We start from the raw sequence: 17,988 nt of genomic DNA, 5'->3' as shown, positions 1-17,988 counted from the left end.
TCAGCTCGAATTTACTTCTACCTGTCGTAAAGCAGTAACATTTTTAATCAGCTAGTTATTTTATTTCAGCGTTACTCAATTTAATATGAGCTCTTAAAATAAAATTGGGTAACCGACACTTTTTATGCTTAATCGATTTATGAAATCGATTGAAACCACAGATATATACAAATTAGTTGCTTGGTGGATAGAGTCGTTGGCCAAAGATCACGGGAGTACATTGTTATAGACAAGTTCAACCTATCTTTTCTGATGCAATCATTTATAGAATCTGCCAAGGTCTCGATTTCTTATTACAATAAAATATATTTAAAAGAGTAAATTTTACTTTATACTATTTTACTAAATTAGAAAAAAGCTTAGATAATTAATATTAAATAAATTTTTAGGAATACCCAATTTTAATCGTGGCGTCTATAGGCTCCTTAAATAAAATACCGCCAAGTTTTAAAATTACATGGAATCAAAAAAATAAACGAAATTCCTTTTGAAGCCTCAAATAAAAAATAAAAAATATTCAAAAACATGTTTTTCAAAAAGTTATTTGTAATTTTGTGCCAATAAAAATTGAAAAAATCTTAAAATAAACAAATAAAGATAAACCCGTGAGTATTTTAATGTCGTATATCAATATTTTGTTAATTAAAAGAGAATGGACTATTTCAATACGAAATTTTATATTTATCTCTCTAATAGTAACATAACATAAATCGGTACCTATTTAAAGGAAAATTAATTAAGGCATAAATTTTCCAGCAAAAAAATTATGCAAAGCAGTTAAAGATGGCAGATAAGAAAAAGTGAGTATAGTCATACATTTTGGGCACAAGCTCGGTAAAAAAAAATCCCATTAATCTGATAAATTTCTTTTGAATTCTTTCTATTTTGTTGATGTAAACGTGATACGCAGGATACCATATTTGGCAAACATACAGCAAGTGACTAGGACCGATAAACAGTAGAGGATTTCGATGCTTTTCATTTTTTCAAATGGTTTACTAACACGTATAATAAAAAAATAAATAATAAATAAATAAATCTACTATGACAATACACACATCGCCATCTAGCCCCAAAGGAAAAGCGTAGCTCGTGTTATTGGTACAAAGATAGCTGATGAATATTTTTGAATAATATAATAATAATAATAATAACTTTTAATTCAGATAAAAATCCGTAGCTACAACAATAACAATTATCTTATTTACTATATACAAAAATACGTATAAACACCCAGGCAATGAAAAACATTTATGTTCATCACACAAACATTTTCCACTTGTAGGAATCAAACCCACGGCCTTGGGCTCAGAAAGCAGGGTCGCTGCTCACTGCGCCAATCGGCCGAATAAAACCTAAATGCTTTGGTCACAATAGAATCTATATGATAGTCAAAAATTAGTTCAGTGTCGAGGAGTACCCCCAGATCCCTTATAATATCAGTTCTGGTTAGGGTTTGATGTTTTAAAGTGTAGTCATAAATAAAAGTTTCTTTTTTCCTAGCCAAAGATATAGAATTACACTTAGAAACATTAAGATCAAGTTTATTTCGAATGCAGTAATCATTTGACCTAAACAAGTCAGCTTGTAAAAGTTTTGCATCTTTAACGTTATTGACTGGACGAAATACCTTCTAGTTATCAGCGAAAAGTAAAAAATTTCAATTTATAAAGCAAAGGCCAATATCATGAATAAAAATAGTGAATAATAAGGGTCCTAACAAGGACCCTTGGGGCACGCCCGAGGGTACTGACATCAAATTTGATTAAAAACCATTTAACATAACTGTTTGAAGTCTGTTCATCATCTGTTCTCATCTTCTTAGACCGATGCGCGTTAAAGCTTAAGTTTTAATTGTACTAATGTAGTTATCTCCACCATGTCACTGCAATGTACAATGTTTTTATGTAATGTAGGCATAAGAAGTGCACTCTGTGTGCCTATTTGAATAAAGAAATATTTGACTTTGACTTTAAAATAAACGTAGTAAGTTACTTAAAAAAACCTAGTAAGTAACTTCAAAATGCTTTCAGATCACAAGCAGCCGGCGATGCACCAGACAAGAAGAAGGATGATAAACATCAGGAAGAATCAAAGGGTAAACCCAAAAACAAGACGAAAATGTCTGAAATACCTCCTCCTGAACCCGAGGAGATACCTAAAACTCCGTCACTAATTTTGAGAGAGTAAGTAAATGTGGTAAATAAGGTACTTTAGATGCATTGCAACGCAACACTAAAGCTCCTAGTTTCCCGTAGAGCCGGGAGTCCGTATCCCTACTATTTCCGTCCACAGCACGTAAAGAGATTGAGAGGAGGTGGGTGGGTGAGAAAGGTTGGGGCAAGGGTGTATATACTTCGCAGGCGTTCAGCAGATGAGACCGTTTGATAACGAATATTTTTTTTAATTATCTTCTACAAGTAGAGTCCGGATCTTTCGGGCTCTCTGCCACCCAAACAGTGAAATCCGTCAGAGCCCATTGCAATAGCGGAATCCGTTTTTGACAAAGTTTCGTTGCCTCTATTCACGTAAGTTACTTGTCCGGCCTGATAAAAGACAATAATACAACAATGCGTCTTTTCGGAGTCGATAAAGAACAGAGCCGGAAAAACAGCTTCATACAAAATGTTTTGCCATTCAGTAAAGTAACCGACATTATATCGGATCCAAAAAGTGGTAACGAAATGTTAGGCTAATGAACCTTGATGTCGAAGTTTGACACCGTGGTTCGTATACCGCCACTACCTCCAGATTATTTCCGGAGGAACTGACTGTTAAGACGAAGACATAATTTTTAATGGTGTCTCCGTATTCGTGTCGTATGTTGGCATAATCGACTCCTGCAGGACTAGTGTAAGCGAAAACCGACACTATGGTGACAAACCTTTTGATTCCGTAACTGTACATTCAATATTTCTCATTCTTCTAAAATAGTTGAATAAAATACGAGTATACTAGCGCTCAGTTTTTTAATAAACCCCTCGTAATTTAATTTGCTGAGCTACGAACATTTTTTTTATAACGTATTTGTGTCATGGATAGATCTTAAAAAATTTAACTTTTTGCTGTTGTTTGAAGATTTGATTTTTAGGGAAGCCGAGCATAGAGCCAATTTACGTAAGGCGCGGTTCAAGCGACGATGGCCAGAGGTCACAAAGGTCAAGATTAAAACGCAGCCCTGGTTTCCACCGGGACCACCACAGAGAATGCCACCGATCGTACGTACATTCAACGGCTTTAATTGCACAGCAGGAAGCAACTATGGCAGATAGTAGTCAGATAGTAGTAGAGGCATATTTTAGGAGTAATACGAGCTGTTTGTAAAAGGGACTCGTCCGGAAAAGTACATACTACAGCCATGCTTATTTTTGCCGCCAAGCAGTTTTGCTTTGTTTCGGTCTGACGGGCTCAGTTGCGGGTTAATGAAAACAGGGCGGTTCTTCGTAAGACGTGTTGCCTGCGTATCCTGCAAAGCGTTATTTTGTTGATAGGTGGTTTTCACCATACGATCAAATGAGCCATCCTCTAAGACCGTCTTATTAGTTATTACTATAAAAAAAAGTCTAAAATGGCACGTGACAAAAATAATACTTGACTGTATTTTATACGGTGGGCTTCGTAACTCATCCATTGCTAAAATAATGTGTAATATTTTGCCATATTTTCAACATTCCATTTTTTTGCTTTAGACTTCTTTATCTGCTTCCCCTGCGGGCAAAATTCATTGATATCCAGATGTATCCAGATATATGAAACCCTTATGATGAAGACTAGCTTAGATCTGTTTTGTAACATATAACCTAAACTCACACTGTTTTGACCTCCGCTTGACGTGTGCCATTAATGGTACAAGCCTATAAATTGTGGAAATCTTCACAATAACAAAAGACATGACTTGTGGAGTGCTAAATGCTATTGAACTGTTATTTCTACAAGTGCAGGTATTATGCAGCCAAAATCTACTGGCTTTTAAGTTTAAGCAAGTACCTACCATATTTTATTTCTTCGAGTAATTTAAGGAATCTACTTTCTATTAGGTTATAGAATTACCAGAGATAACAAGAAGGAAATGGGTACCACCATATATGAGGCGCAGAAGACGTCGACGTAAGCTAATGCGGATCCCTCCAGACGAAATAACACAACCATTGTACGAATATGCCAAGTTGAGGAAGGTAAGCTATAAAATTGATTCTAACTTATTTACCAATAGCGAACAAGGCTGTCTTTAAGTTTGAAGAAGACATACTGTGTCGACCCCATATAACGCGAGATAAGGGAAAGAAGAAGAAGAAGAATAATAAAGAACAATCGAAATGATGGGTCACCTTGTGTTAGATGATTGCCACCATTCTGACACATTTCTGACTAGCATATGGGTAGGACACATTTTTCTCCGCGGAGAAAGGATACAATGTTACCTTCTTCCACAGCTTTCTCAACTCTCCGAGCATTGGCGCTGGTGGACATAATATCCTAATATGTGACGACCTACTTGCGCAGTAGGCAGCGACGCTTTCTGAGTCCAAGGCCGTAGGTTCGATTCACACAACGGAAATATCTTGTGTGACGAATGTGAATGTTTTTCAGTGACTGGGTGTCTATTTGTTTATTATAAGTGTTTATGAATATCAGTCATCTTAGTACCCATAACACAAGCTACTCTTACTTTGGGGCTAAATGGCGATGTGTGTATTGTCGTAGTATATTTATTAATTAAATATACGTGTTTTAATAAACATTAACCTCCCCTATTCCCTGTTCCCTGTTGTCGTGCTTTGACAGATGGTTAATTTTCGTTATCATTTTTGTCTCCTGCTATGCTAGCCGTACTAAAGAAGAAACAATATGTCGCTGGCCATTGAAGACTGTGTTACTTGCCCCGTGAATAGCCTAATAAAATAGCTTAGCAGGAATACAACAATTTGCATAGACTTCGAGGATGATTTGGGTATAACGAGCTGTTTACCAATCATCCGCGTGGCAATTCATTTTGCAAAGACAATTGTAATTCTTAATACTAATCAAAGAGGTATAATGTACTTCTAATTTATGGCCTAGAATGTATGTCTAAGTCGCAAGACTTATGGCAGATGTATATATATAGTATGGAGGGTAGAGGTAAGGAGAGTCATCTGTGTATATGAAAAAGTGTCGTCAAAATGTATTAAATTAGGATGGCGCCACATTTGCATCAAGTAACTCTTAAAAGAAGCGCCAAATATAAATACCGTACTATTTACTGTTTACGAAATAAAATCACTCTAAACGCACGTTTGGTTATAATAAATCTGTGAGGTTATATTTACCACAGTATTTTGTACAACGTAAGTTGTTGAAATTCTCAATAATTAACTACTTTAGTCGATAATGACATTAAATTTTTTAACTCGGCATACTTCACTTCATCTACGATTGCTACATTCATACCATATCCTGTGCATCCACCAGCGCCACTGTGGAGGATTTTTGAACTGTTATTTAGCGCAACAACTGGACACTTTTTCAACTTTTCTCCCATATAAGATGACTCTCCTTACCTCTACCCTCCATAATATATAGGTAACTAGATATACTTCAAAATGGCGACGGATTTATGTCACGAGATTATTAAGACTTCCGACTTATTGCAGATTTGGCACAACTTCCTCCAAGTGGAAAAAAACAAAATGATGCTCCAAGGCAGTGTCGGCTGTAATTCTAAGAAGTATTCGTCAACTGCTTGCGGTGATTAATTTTAATTTTGTATTTAATAATTTCATTGTATTTTTGTAATCATTTCGTATATATGTCCTTTTAAACGCACATGGTTGAAATAAAATCATAGTGGTGTCAGTGAACTCTAAACTTTCTGATGATTCTCCTCAAAACAAAAAAGTAATGAAGATTTTGCCGTATAAGCTAGTAGGATTTAAAAGTAGCTGACATGGACACTGAATGATGAAGATCGTGGTGTGTGAAAATTCCTACAATGAAAATAAGTTTACACCCGAGCAACACTTCGCAGAGCAGGCAAAGAACACGTTCTGCAACGTAATATCATCTAATAATAAAATCAGCAACCACATAAAAATACAACTCCATATAAGCATTTATGTAGTTGTATTTTTCATAAATCTTTATTAGTCATCTTAGTACCCACAACACAAGCTACGCTTACTTTGGGGCTAGATGGCGATGTGTGTATTGTCGTCGTATTTGTATAAAAAATGTGAACTACGTCTTCCTCTATGTGGTAGAATAGCGCCCTTAGCTTACTTTTAAATAACCAGGCTCCCAAACTGCCTGCATAGCCGTAGTGTGTCGTGCACTTCTAGAAGAGAAGGACACTGCACAGCTTGTCAAGAGAGATATCGACGAACTGATCGATACTGGCGATCGATACTATAAACAGTGCATGTTGAGCCTCAAGTGCTATAAAGGTAACCGTAATCTTATACACCTTTTAAAACTTACGACATAAGAAACTATAGTTAACATGTGCAACGTGTAAATGAAAACCCAAATATTACTTCACATGCTTCAGAGGTACACAATTTACTGTCTCTGACACTTAGCTGTGAAACCGAAACACTAATAGTTTTTGAGTAAACCGCTGCCATAGTTTTATTATAGTGTCGCTCTTTTAACTTCAATAATGTTATCATAAGTAAACACTTAGAATGTTTTGAATTAGTTTGTATGGAAAAATAAACATGCTTTTTTTGATTTAATTTTTTTACACGGGTGATTCGTTATGAAATATTCCTATGCGCCCTTCAACCGCATTTAGTAAATGATGAACACGTCGGTCGGTCGTGTCGGTTACAAGTTGTATTATTTACTGAATTAATAAATGCTGTTGATATTTGGTAAGAAAGCATAAGAAGCTGTAGAAATATTAAATTAAAAAAAGCATATTCTATGGTGGTATATTATTTTAAAACAAGTCTAGATTCTAGGTATCACGAAATATACAAGTCCATGTATGAAAATATATATGTTATGAACGCTTTAAAAGTGCCTGCCCGTGCTAGCCCTGCTGTGGTCTACATGAATAAAATGTTTTTATATTATTTAAATTTGTAGTTCTAACGTAAATTAGATGATCCCAAGTCACTAACTCTTTAAATATTAAACTGAAATCATGTAGGGTGAAGCTGCCAAGTCCCGTTGTAATTGGCATGAAAGAAATAATGAAATTTTCCAAAGCATTGCCATGTAAACTTAGTAATTCTTAAACTATATATTTAAATCTAAACTAACGTTAATATATATGACAGAGAAGATGTGTGCTACATATCTAGGAAGTTTTTTTATTAATCAGGTAAACCCCAACTACAACTGAACCAGCTTCTGACGTCGTTCTTTTTCCACGACAAAAAGTACACAATCAAAATGGTGGAGGTCGAGAAAGGGTTGCTCGCTAAACATCCAGATAATATACAGCCAGACTCGGATTTGATGGCGTGAGTGACAAATGTTAATAAGTCATGATAGCTTAGTGAGTAAGGCTTTAGCTTTCGTTTCGTGGGCACCGTGTTCCCGGCACGCACCACTGACTTTTCAGAGTTAGGTGCGCTTTTAATTTAAATATCAATTGCTTTAAAGGGGAAGGAAAACATCGTGAGGAAACCTACATGCCTGAGAGTTCTCCATAAAGTTCTCAACTGCGTGTGAAGTCTACCAATCCGCATTTGGCCAGCGCGGTAGGCTACGGCGTAAACTCTTCTCATTCAGTAAGGAGACCCGTGCCCGTGCGGAGGAGACCGTGACTGGGTCGGTAATAGGTTGATCATGATGATGAGGCTTAACACTTACGCCTCAGGTGGGACATAGGGTAGCACTTTGGAGGACTTGTTCTAGCATGCCTTGCGAAGTGTTTGCTTTTTCATAGGTGATGGTTTACACTTATAATTAGATGTGCTATCTCGGTCCGTCAATGATTACAATAAAAAACGTAGGTTGAACTCGTGAAACGTAGTCTATGAAGCACAAAAAGCACCATCGGAAATCTTTTGAACGGTCGAGTGGATGCATGCTTTTGTAACATGATTAACTCCTATCCCTGGGTTAGCCTTCCAGTTTTCCAATTTATCATATTACTATAATGATCTACTGTACTAAGTCTACGTTCAACTAAAACAAACCGTATAAATGATTATGACCGTTGCTTCCAGTTTTATGGAGAAACGCGTAGGCAGTACCTACATGATGATCCTAACAGCTGGCGATCGTCATTTTCTTATCTGGGGCTATCCTCCAGCGCCGGAGTCTGGAAGCCAAGTGAAGACTATCTGCCATATTTTCGACCCTCACATGTTGGATGAGTTTGGATGTCCGCATAAACTGTGAGCATCAATTAAATACCTATAACCATCAAATTCAGGATGCTGAGCTTAGCAAGCGCAAAAATGCTTTTCTGGGTATGTTATCGATTATGAATCAAGAAATCTGTTAGAAGTCAAGACAACAACGATAAAAGTAATAAATCCAAGAAGTTTACTTTTTGAAGCAAAATTAAAAGGCCTGGTGATTACAATGAACATTTTATATCTTCGGTTCTTCTTGAAGTCATTCATGGATGAGGTTGAGTGTCTACATAATTGTCATAATCCCGACAGTTGAATGTCTACTATTGGACATAAGATGTTTACTTGGATCTACTCTCCGCTTCTGCCAACGATTTTAACAATAAATTTCGGAACCCCAACCTCCATCGGTCCCTTAATTTCATAACTCTACAAACTACAGCTATGTTTCTATGGATATCCTCTTTTCTAAGTTCATGGAGATTCCGATCAAATATAGATTGATTGCACCGGTAGCGTAGAAGCTACCTGACATCGGTCTACACTATTTATGCAATGCAGCCAACTTTTAGTGGTTGATTCATTCATCGGTCGCCAGAGCCTGCGATACTGCGGACACGATATGTTTGACACTGAAACACTGAGATTCCCAGGTTTTTTCGTTCGCAAATTAAGAAAAGTATTATTTTAGACCTCTGTATTCTAGTACTAGTAGTGTGACGTGACAATTGAAAAATATTTACCATCTTTGATTTCCGCACCACAGTTTTGGAGCTGGGGCTTTTCTCCGATATGCAGGAGTAACGTCGTTTGTTGTGGACTTCCTTGCTAACTATGGAGACCTTGAAACAGCTAAGAGGGGGACACCGAAATCAGCTTTAACTTTGACTAATATCGAGGTAATATGTTTTTAGCAAAATTTAAATCTGAGTTGATGATCGTGCCTTAGATCATAGCTTCAAAGTGACTGCTGTTCAATTTCAACTTTCGTAATGAGAATACAAAGTGTTTTTCGTCAGCACACTAAGTCCTTACTGAATTGCACCAAAATTAATGCAATCATAATTTTTCTAGGTTGTCCAAATAGAGCCTCTTGAACGTGTACCTCGATACGAATTGGATCTAAAGGCCCTTAAAATTCACTGTAGAAGTGAATGGGACACCATGAATATAAACGCGCTCATCGAGAAAAAGAGAAACGAGGTTAGTCATTTGCTGTACCTAAAATGCTGGTATGATGAGAATAAATGAACGAAAGAATACAGGAAGTCTACAGAAGTGCTGTTTGAATAATTCGTAGGTGGTAGTGTATTGATGACTGTTAAATTATCTGAAACAAGAAGAAATGTTGTGCTGAAGCTGAACCTACAAAATGTATGTAAGAAATAATTGTAATAATGATGAGTGCAATAATTAGTATGGCTTAATCACAAAAAGTACATAAAACAGAGAATCAATCAAAACACAGTGATTAGGACTGATCGATTCTTTCTTCTGAAGTGTTTAATATCGGTTAGTCAGGAGTTAGCACCTAAGGGTTAGTTAATTTCTACGCCACGTAATAAATTTTCCTTCATAAGTTTAAAAGCTTTAATTTTTTTTGGTAATATCATTGCTTACAGGGAAAGTATCCGCTATGCTCGCTTAGTGCGGTAAGCTTGGCCACGTCTAGAGCCACAACAAAAAGAAAAGTGCAAGATTTTTATCAGAAAACACCAAAGGAAGTGAGACACATAATATCTTTTTTATTTCTTCCCTAACTATGAAATAAGATTTTGGGTACTCTTTGGTACCTTCGCATATATAGATGAGACGTATTTATTATTCCATCAAATGATAGTTGCTTCTGTCCAAAAATACTACATAAAATGTCCACGGTTATATTACGATTTTTATCGATTGAGCCACTAATATTTATATCTGACTTGCTGGTTTCCATACTTAGCAGTTATGTTTATTAAGTGTGAAATGTATCACCTTCTCTCGTGGATCGTGATTTCAGATCACCCCAAAAAGCTTAAAGGGCCTGAAGTGAATCTGATATACATGGATGAAGTAGGCACATCCTTACGAATACTTACCAAATATTTCCTAAATTTCTAGCCTCCTCCACAACTGCCTATTCCTCCGGAACGTCCTCCGCCCGGTACCACCTTTGAACAGTTAATGCAACTACGTGGTGAGAATTTTTTCCTCTACTGCCCACGCCAAGATGCTCATGCTTATGGCAGGTGAGTACAAAATTATTTTTTGATAGGTTTGTGCTATTGTCATAATATTTGCGTCTTGTGTCCGTTAATAGCACTTTTGAAAAGTATTGCAAAACATGAATCTTCAAGTGAAAATATTGTCTTACTTTGAAATCCATATACTTTTTCAGAGATGACTTGATACCACGTCCCAGGTCCGAGACAATTATTCATAGTTATGTGGATATCGCCGACCAGAATTATCACTCCCAATATCAGCAGATTGACGTAGAGAAATGGATTCTAAGAGCAACCAGGCATATGGCCAGTTATCGGTAAGTTGTTTTTATGTGCGTATACGTAGGAAATGTATTTACTTTGAACTCGATTCGACTTCTGATTATCTTGAGATATCCTTCCATATATTTCTACGCAACGAGTCTTTTCTAAACTTGCGGTAACAAAACCGGATTATCAAATTAAACTTTGGGCACTTAGTTCTACTATTTATATCCTTCTATTACTTTTAAACGTTTATTCAGATACCAAACTTTCAAGACGTTCACGGGTATATCTTGTTGTGTGGCCGCTTTAGCGATGCTCAGACGTCTTCGTGCACGAGCCTGGAACGAAGATATTTTAGACGAGACTCTTGATATTGGCTACAACTTATTTAGAGTAAGTTATTGTTTCTAAGATCTGATCTAAGAGTTCTCTCTTAAATCTAACCAAGCACCTGCTGTGTATCAGTTCTTACAGACAATCAATTATTTCGGTTCAATCATAGTCATTGGGTCCCATTTCTCTCTTTCAGGAGTCTTTAGTAGAGCGCGGTGGTCCGATTAGAAGACTTGTTCTCGGAGAGTTAAAGGAAACATTCGGGATAAGGGACAGAGAATACATGCGTAAGGTAAAAAATAACGTATTATGCATAGATCTGATAAGCAGGATTATAGCATAAGGTGGATATTATAAACTCAGTGTGGCATTAGCCAATGACTCGATCTTTGGAATGAAATTGATGACGAGACTGACGAGTCCGATCTGGATTAACAGTAGACTTTACTTCCGACGTATGTATCTAGTTACATTTTAAATATCCATTGGGTGTGGGGTGATCATTGTTCCAGCCAGCGTTACAGACTGATGATTAGACGTCGTTGAGAGATTTAACTTATTTTAAAATTATCGTATAACCTGAACTCTCTAAAAGATTAGGATATATTTGGATATTGTAACGATTACTGGGTGTTTAATATAGGTAACATTTTTGTTGACAAGTAGTTTCTTCCAGGAGCGTGGTATAGCAGTTTGGGGTAAACTGATATCTAGCAATCCTAAAGTTTTTGATCTGTGTCGTGGCATCGAGAGTTTCTTCAAAGAATCTGATGCAGGTGTGTTACAGGTGAGAACAGAAAGTTAGTTATTTTTAAAATAGGAAAACAATAATCTTTTGTTTTCATAAACGTTATAATAATTGAGAAAAGTAACGGTTCAAAGGAACATACGTCTAAAGTATTTCTACGCATTTATCAGATCCCTGGTGAAATTGAAACGGCAATTTGGAACGAAGGAGGAAGGTTCTACGTGTACCATCCATGGCCTGCAGATAGATTTGGATATAAGGTGAATACATTTGTTAACGTTCAAATTTGCACTAAAGCCAAAAACACATTTATTAAATTATACGCATATTTCTGGTAAAGTTAAGTTTAACATAACATTTTATCGTTGTTAAAATTTAAGTTTTGGGTAACACTTTTATTTCTGCATAAATATTTATCATTTGTCAGCATGAGTTTGTACTTAACAAGAGATATAGGAATTTGTCATTTAATGCGAGATCTTCGTTCTAGATAGCCACCAAGTTTGAATATGGTAATAAAATGGTAAGTTACATTTAACAGGTTCTGTTGTACATTCAACAGGTTGGTCTGCAAGACGGGGGTAAAGCGTGCCTGCTTAATTTCGGTCGTATTTCACGCCTCTGCGAACATTTCATGGACAGCGTGATTGATTTAAACCGCAAGCCGTTTAGTATCTCTGACGTATACATCACTGAATTGCCGGATATTATGCCTGAACCTGTCAATAAATTAAAACGTAAGATAATATTTTGTATTATATCAATCAACTGAATTTTTTTAAGTTGTTGAAGTGAGATCAGAACGCCGTAATGATGAATGGAAAGGATCAGGTCAAATTAAAGTTGATGTTTCATTTGATTAAGATAATGACAAAAACAATATTACAAAACAATTCTTGCTGATAATTATTATGGATAGAATTGAATATCTGCATGCAATAGCTATGAATAAAAGTAATAGATGCATGAGTAGCAATTTTGAATACTAATAATAGTTGCATATTGGGCTCACATACACCTACATTTTATCTGCTATCAGTACATTTCAAAGATGACACATCATTGTACTAACACAACTGCTAGTATCGTCATATTATATCAGTTTTTATATGGTTTTAAATTTTTGGTAATATGTTCTGCTTCTTTTCTTAACTGCTTCTTCTTAGAATTAACAGTAGGATTTTGTTTAAATTTATGAAGGATTATCCAAGAGCATTTCATTAATGTACCCTAAATAGAAATAAATGATATTTGTAAATTAATAATTAGTATTTTGCGTGGTCTATTACATGATGGTTTTATGCAGTCAATTCTGATGCTCATCGGACAATATTGTACACAGCTGTAGCTGCTAACAAATGGGTCATCCGGGGTAGGTTTCACGAAGCCGATGAACGGTTTCCCGAAGAGCATCGCGGTAAGCAAGCAACACCTGCTTCCATCGCTGCAATTGCTATGGCACATGTCATCGAACCATCTGCTTGGACTCAAGAAGAAATAGATGAGGTTGATACATGGTTTATAAATCGTAATTCTATGATCGTAATCTTATGATTTTAACTTAAGAATTATTTTCGAATGACTACTGTGTACGTATTTATAATTTAGTTTCTTAATCTTTTATATGGATGTAGAAGGAAACGAAAATTCCAGAAGTAATTGGTTCAGAGTTACAAACCTTCTTTTTATTTACTAAAAAAAAATTTGTATGTTCTTTTTTAGACTCTAATTCGAGGAGATATACTTTATCAAAATACGATAGAAAATTTGGAACGTATGGGTATTAATTTAACTGACACTACTACTAAAGGAGGAGAACAGGGAGAAGAAGAAGAAAATAATAGTAGTGGTACCTTAGCTGCAGCTGACGTTCTTACTAGATTCAAAGTCTCTGAGTACGATTGCATTGAAACTGATGTTATGGATAGCGCTTACAGTGGTAATTGTTTTGGTATCCAGTAATTTCTATGCATTTATAATTTTTTGGGGGCCAATTTAGCACCTACTTCAATGGATATTAATTGATAACCGGCATTACTTCTTGCTTGCTTGCTATTAGTCCTTGCTATTAAAATTCAAACTTGCGTTTACAAAGTCATGAACCATTAAATATAGAGCCATATTATAACTTAACCAGATTTTTATTTTTTTTTTATTTTCAGGGCAACTTAGTCCAGAACCTGGTAGCGGTATACAATCCCTCAAAGAGTCCCTACGACAACTGTTCAAAGATCACACAAACGCTGTCGTCACTGCAAGAGGTGGATCTACTGCGATTTGGAAACATGAAGACAGTTTCTACTTCTTTGATCCCCATGGCTGTGATGAAAATGGTATGATACTATTAAATTTTTATAGTAGGTATTAGAAAAAAAATAACAACACTTAAAAACAGAAAACAATTTTTAATTACTAATTTAAGATACAGCCATAAAAATAAGATAATTTTGCCGCCCCTCAACGTAAAGTCATTTCACCTTTGAAGAATCTCATTATATCAGGTAAAGCCCATAGTAATACATTTAAAATTACAAAATTAGAAAAAAGAAAATAATGAATCATGGTGTCCAGAAACATTGCATTTCAGAGCAATAATGAAACCCAAAGCAATTTAGAAGTTTTATCTTTGACTAAAGCTTTCGATAAGTTTTTTTAAAGCACAAACTCTATGTCGTCAAAGGAAATTAGGTATTGATTGTGTCGATTTATATTATTGTATCAAAGTTAAAATATCACATTCCAGGTGTTTTATCTGATAACTTGCGCGCGGCGGCTTGTCTTGTTCGGGTGAAGGGTTCTGCAGATGACCTTGCGAAAGTAATCTTGGGAAACTTAGCACCTGGAGCTGATGATAGTTTCAATATCTCGCCAGTTTCTGTTACTGCCAGCAAACTTAACGCTGTGATCGGGGCGCCTGAGATGAAACCGGATGTAAGTATTTTCAATTTTATTTATTTATTCATCAGACTCACCAACAACACACATATTCTCCAATTTAGTAATTATGTATTTCACAATACATGTGTACTTTTACACATTAAGCAAAAGTAAAGTAAGTAAATGAACAGTTGTTGCGAAATAAGATTGAGAGAGATTTGCAAAACTTCAAATTTGATAAAAATACTGAGCGTGTGCAAAAAGTTATCTTAGCTATTGGTAGGTTGGTTGTCCATGGTTGTAAATTATAAGAAAATTGGTCAGACGTGGCAAATATGTTTTCTCAGTTATTTATATTGTAGCTCAGAAATTGACATTTTCGTCATTTTCACAGAGTAAAGCATTCCAATGGATATCCAAAGGCACTGCTGCTATTATGATGGGTCCGCGTGGTGAGAACACCGCCATTGGTAAAGCTGCTCAAAGGGCTGGTATCGGGGTATGATTTGTCAATACACATACACGATATTTTCATTTATAGTTGATATTAAAGACTTTTACATTACTAATGAGTGGTATAATAAAATCATTAATGAAATACATGAAATCCGAATTTTAGTCGCATATTTACTTTCGGCAAAGGTGCATAATTTTATTGCTTCTGCAAACTTATCAAAAAATGGATACATCTTATACAAGAACTTCAATATAATTATATGAGTTTGTTTGCAAGCAGCGAAAATATGCTGCGTGAACCGGAGTATGAGTTATCACAAAAAGTACTGAGCACCTATTGAATTTCTCTTCTTTAATTATCACTTCTTTCAAAACGACGCACAAGATGTCGTGTGAGATGCGATATATATAACGCTTCAAGTGATACACTTCCTTAGCTATAATTGGCGTTATGTAACTCCTAAACGATTACTTTAAAACAATTATGTACTTTTCCAGGAGGATGATATGGCAGGTCGTACAATAGCTTTACCTGCAGCGGCTGCTTTCGCAGCTGCTACAGACACAGTGCCTCCACCGCACATGCATCAAGATCACATGTACAATTGTATTGGTAGGATTATTCATTTCATTTTCATTTGATGAACATTTTTTATTTAATTCCTTTTTGTGAATTGTGTGATCTTATTTTTCAGCTCCAGCATTATCACGATTATCAATGGCGTCGCATTCTGATTATATTTCCATTTTACTACAATCTTTGTCATTAACGTATTATTAACAAGTTTTCGTACCAAGAATGTGAAAATTAACAAAATCGTCATTATTCAATTGCCATTACGCATCTGCCATAGAAAGACCTTTATAAACCTTTAACTGCAATTAAAAAAATATTTTTAAGTACATTTTATTTATTTATTTAATACGTTCTGTAAAATAATGGGGAATAATTTGTATTGACTCTTTATTTGTACACCACTTTGAAGTGAGGGAAATAGAAATACAAAGATGGGAGTAGAATACAAAAGATGGCAATAACAAAATATTTAATTCCAAAAATTTTAACATTTTACTAACAGATGCCGGTGTAGATTACTATCTTAATCACGTGAAAAAGACGGGACGCAAAACAATCGAGCCTGAAGATCTTATTGAAAAGTTTGAAATGGGAGCAAACACATTTTCAATTGAGCTTGGAGAACCAATACGCTTACCGTTGAGACTTCCCGATGAACCAGCTGGAGTAAGTGTAAATTTGGATTGGGAATTTCTCGGAGTTCTAAGTATCCGTGCGACCCTTCAATGTGCATTCTGAATTAAATAGTTCATCCTCTTGTGTCATGCATCATTTAATAACAATAGTCTTGTATAAAAAATACGGTTGTTCGGAGTCAAGTTTCAAGTTTTTCATCTGTATGTAATTTAAATAAGGAATCACGAAGCATAAATTGTTTATCAACTCGTTCAAAATAAGAAGATGTGTGTATTTGGTGAAAAATTGTATATCTGTATATAGGAAGGTGGTGAAGAAGAAGAAGAAGGTGGTGATAGAGATGAATTAGGAGAGGAAGCTGAAGAAGAAGAAAGAGAACCACCTATGAAACGTAAATCGCCTTTTTCATTACCTTCAATGCGTTTGCATAGCAACAAGGATCTGCATCTGTTTCTTTGTATGCTTTCATTACGACTTTCACTGACTTTTAGTCTCAATACTACTTCTGCTCAAATTATTGGTGCAATTTTTCGATGCGGACAGACCACATGAGGCGAGTGGCTGGAAGGCGCTTGGAGGCAAGCGTCCCAGGACCGTGGATTGTAGAATTCCCTACAAAAGACCTATGTCCAGCAGTGGACGTCAATTGGTTGCATTGATGATGATGACTGATCTGCTTCGGGTTTCTGTTACTTTATTTATTCTCTACGTAGGAAAATTGCTAGAGTCAATGCTACAATGTTTGGTCAGCCATTCAATTCAACTATAACAAGCCACACCGCACCTTCCCTTGTTTTGAATATTGTATTACAAACAAATCTAATGGTAATTAACAGAAATCAAGGACGCTTTATTCAAGATGTGGTATGATCAATCACGGCCCACTTCCGTCTCTTTGCTTGTTGGTGACTATCATCAAATGGGTGTTTGGATGTCAGCCGGTGGAAAGGTAAATATTTTTTTGACATTGGAGAAGCTCTTTTGCATTTATTGGACATCACCATTATCATAATCATCATCATGATATTTAATTACTTAAAACGCACATAACTTGCAAAAGATAGAAGCGCGCGCTGGGATTCCAACTCGCGCGCACGAATGTGATGCCGAAGATTTAACCACGGGATTACCACAGCTTCTATATTTTTTCTTTATTGGTATTGGTGCTTAGTCATCACAAGTAAATAAGTATATATTTTTTAATATACTACAGGTGGTTGCATTTGATCCCGCTCCTACTATGATCAAAGGGATGCTAACAGCACAAAGGATTAAGAAAGGTACGACTTTGCAAAAATGTATTCCTGACAAAAACTTTTTATTCCACTACAAGATAGCCCTTGACTGCAATCTCTTCTGTTGGTAAGGACGATGCAGATGCCTGACTGCCATTTCCCTAACAGCTACCATCTCTAAGATGATTAGCTAAATTTGTATGGTAAGGTTATGGAAGTTAAATTTTACCCATACCCCTTCGGTTTCTACGCGACATCGTCCAGAACGCTAAATCACTTAGCGGCACGTCTTCGTCGGTAGGGTGGTAACTAGCCACGGTGGAACTCTCCTACCAGAGCTTAGCTTAAATTGCCCCTGCCG

At 36.0% G+C, this 17,988-nt stretch overlaps 1 protein-coding gene across 4 annotated transcripts in view; it reads left to right on the top strand.

Moving 5' to 3' along the window:
* Positions 1 to 597: 597 nt before the first annotated feature.
* LOC120628085 overlaps positions 598 to 17,988 on the top strand; it is a 32,942-nt gene continuing 15,551 nt past the window's right edge. For 2 of the 4 annotated variants that reach the window (XR_005658948.1, XM_039896297.1), the window contains exons 1-28: positions 734 to 800; positions 2,034 to 2,186; positions 3,092 to 3,218; positions 4,038 to 4,175; positions 5,634 to 5,727; positions 6,273 to 6,422; positions 7,307 to 7,448; positions 8,160 to 8,330; positions 9,058 to 9,190; positions 9,366 to 9,494; positions 9,914 to 10,015; positions 10,395 to 10,522; positions 10,672 to 10,815; positions 11,023 to 11,158; positions 11,295 to 11,390; positions 11,775 to 11,885; positions 12,017 to 12,106; positions 12,409 to 12,583; positions 13,189 to 13,352; positions 13,569 to 13,785; positions 14,009 to 14,179; positions 14,590 to 14,777; positions 15,118 to 15,222; positions 15,678 to 15,792; positions 16,259 to 16,422; positions 16,696 to 16,783; positions 17,229 to 17,341; positions 17,606 to 17,672. Coding sequence is in view for 3 of the 4 variants with exons in the window: in XM_039896297.1 (XP_039752231.1) it covers positions 784 to 800; positions 2,034 to 2,186; positions 3,092 to 3,218; positions 4,038 to 4,175; positions 5,634 to 5,727; positions 6,273 to 6,422; positions 7,307 to 7,448; positions 8,160 to 8,330; positions 9,058 to 9,190; positions 9,366 to 9,494; positions 9,914 to 10,015; positions 10,395 to 10,522; positions 10,672 to 10,815; positions 11,023 to 11,158; positions 11,295 to 11,390; positions 11,775 to 11,885; positions 12,017 to 12,106; positions 12,409 to 12,583; positions 13,189 to 13,352; positions 13,569 to 13,785; positions 14,009 to 14,179; positions 14,590 to 14,777; positions 15,118 to 15,222; positions 15,678 to 15,792; positions 16,259 to 16,422; positions 16,696 to 16,783; positions 17,229 to 17,341; positions 17,606 to 17,672 (3,628 nt within the window). In the remaining variant the exon portion in view is untranslated. Of the gene's footprint in view, positions 606 to 733; positions 801 to 2,033; positions 2,187 to 3,091; positions 3,219 to 4,037; positions 4,176 to 5,633; positions 5,728 to 6,272; positions 6,423 to 7,306; positions 7,449 to 8,159; positions 8,331 to 9,057; positions 9,191 to 9,365; positions 9,495 to 9,913; positions 10,016 to 10,394; positions 10,523 to 10,671; positions 10,816 to 11,022; positions 11,159 to 11,294; positions 11,391 to 11,774; positions 11,886 to 12,016; positions 12,107 to 12,408; positions 12,584 to 13,188; positions 13,353 to 13,568; positions 13,786 to 14,008; positions 14,180 to 14,589; positions 14,778 to 15,117; positions 15,223 to 15,677; positions 15,793 to 16,258; positions 16,423 to 16,695; positions 16,784 to 17,228; positions 17,342 to 17,605; positions 17,673 to 17,988 lie in introns of those variants that run through there. The other 2 variants (XM_039896296.1, XM_039896299.1) reach the window with 2 other exon arrangements.

This window comes from Pararge aegeria, chromosome 12, assembly GCF_905163445.1.
Source record: "Pararge aegeria chromosome 12, ilParAegt1.1, whole genome shotgun sequence".
Taxonomy (NCBI): Eukaryota; Metazoa; Arthropoda; class Insecta; order Lepidoptera; family Nymphalidae; genus Pararge; species Pararge aegeria.
This window is presented reverse-complemented; position numbering and strand designations above follow the sequence as displayed.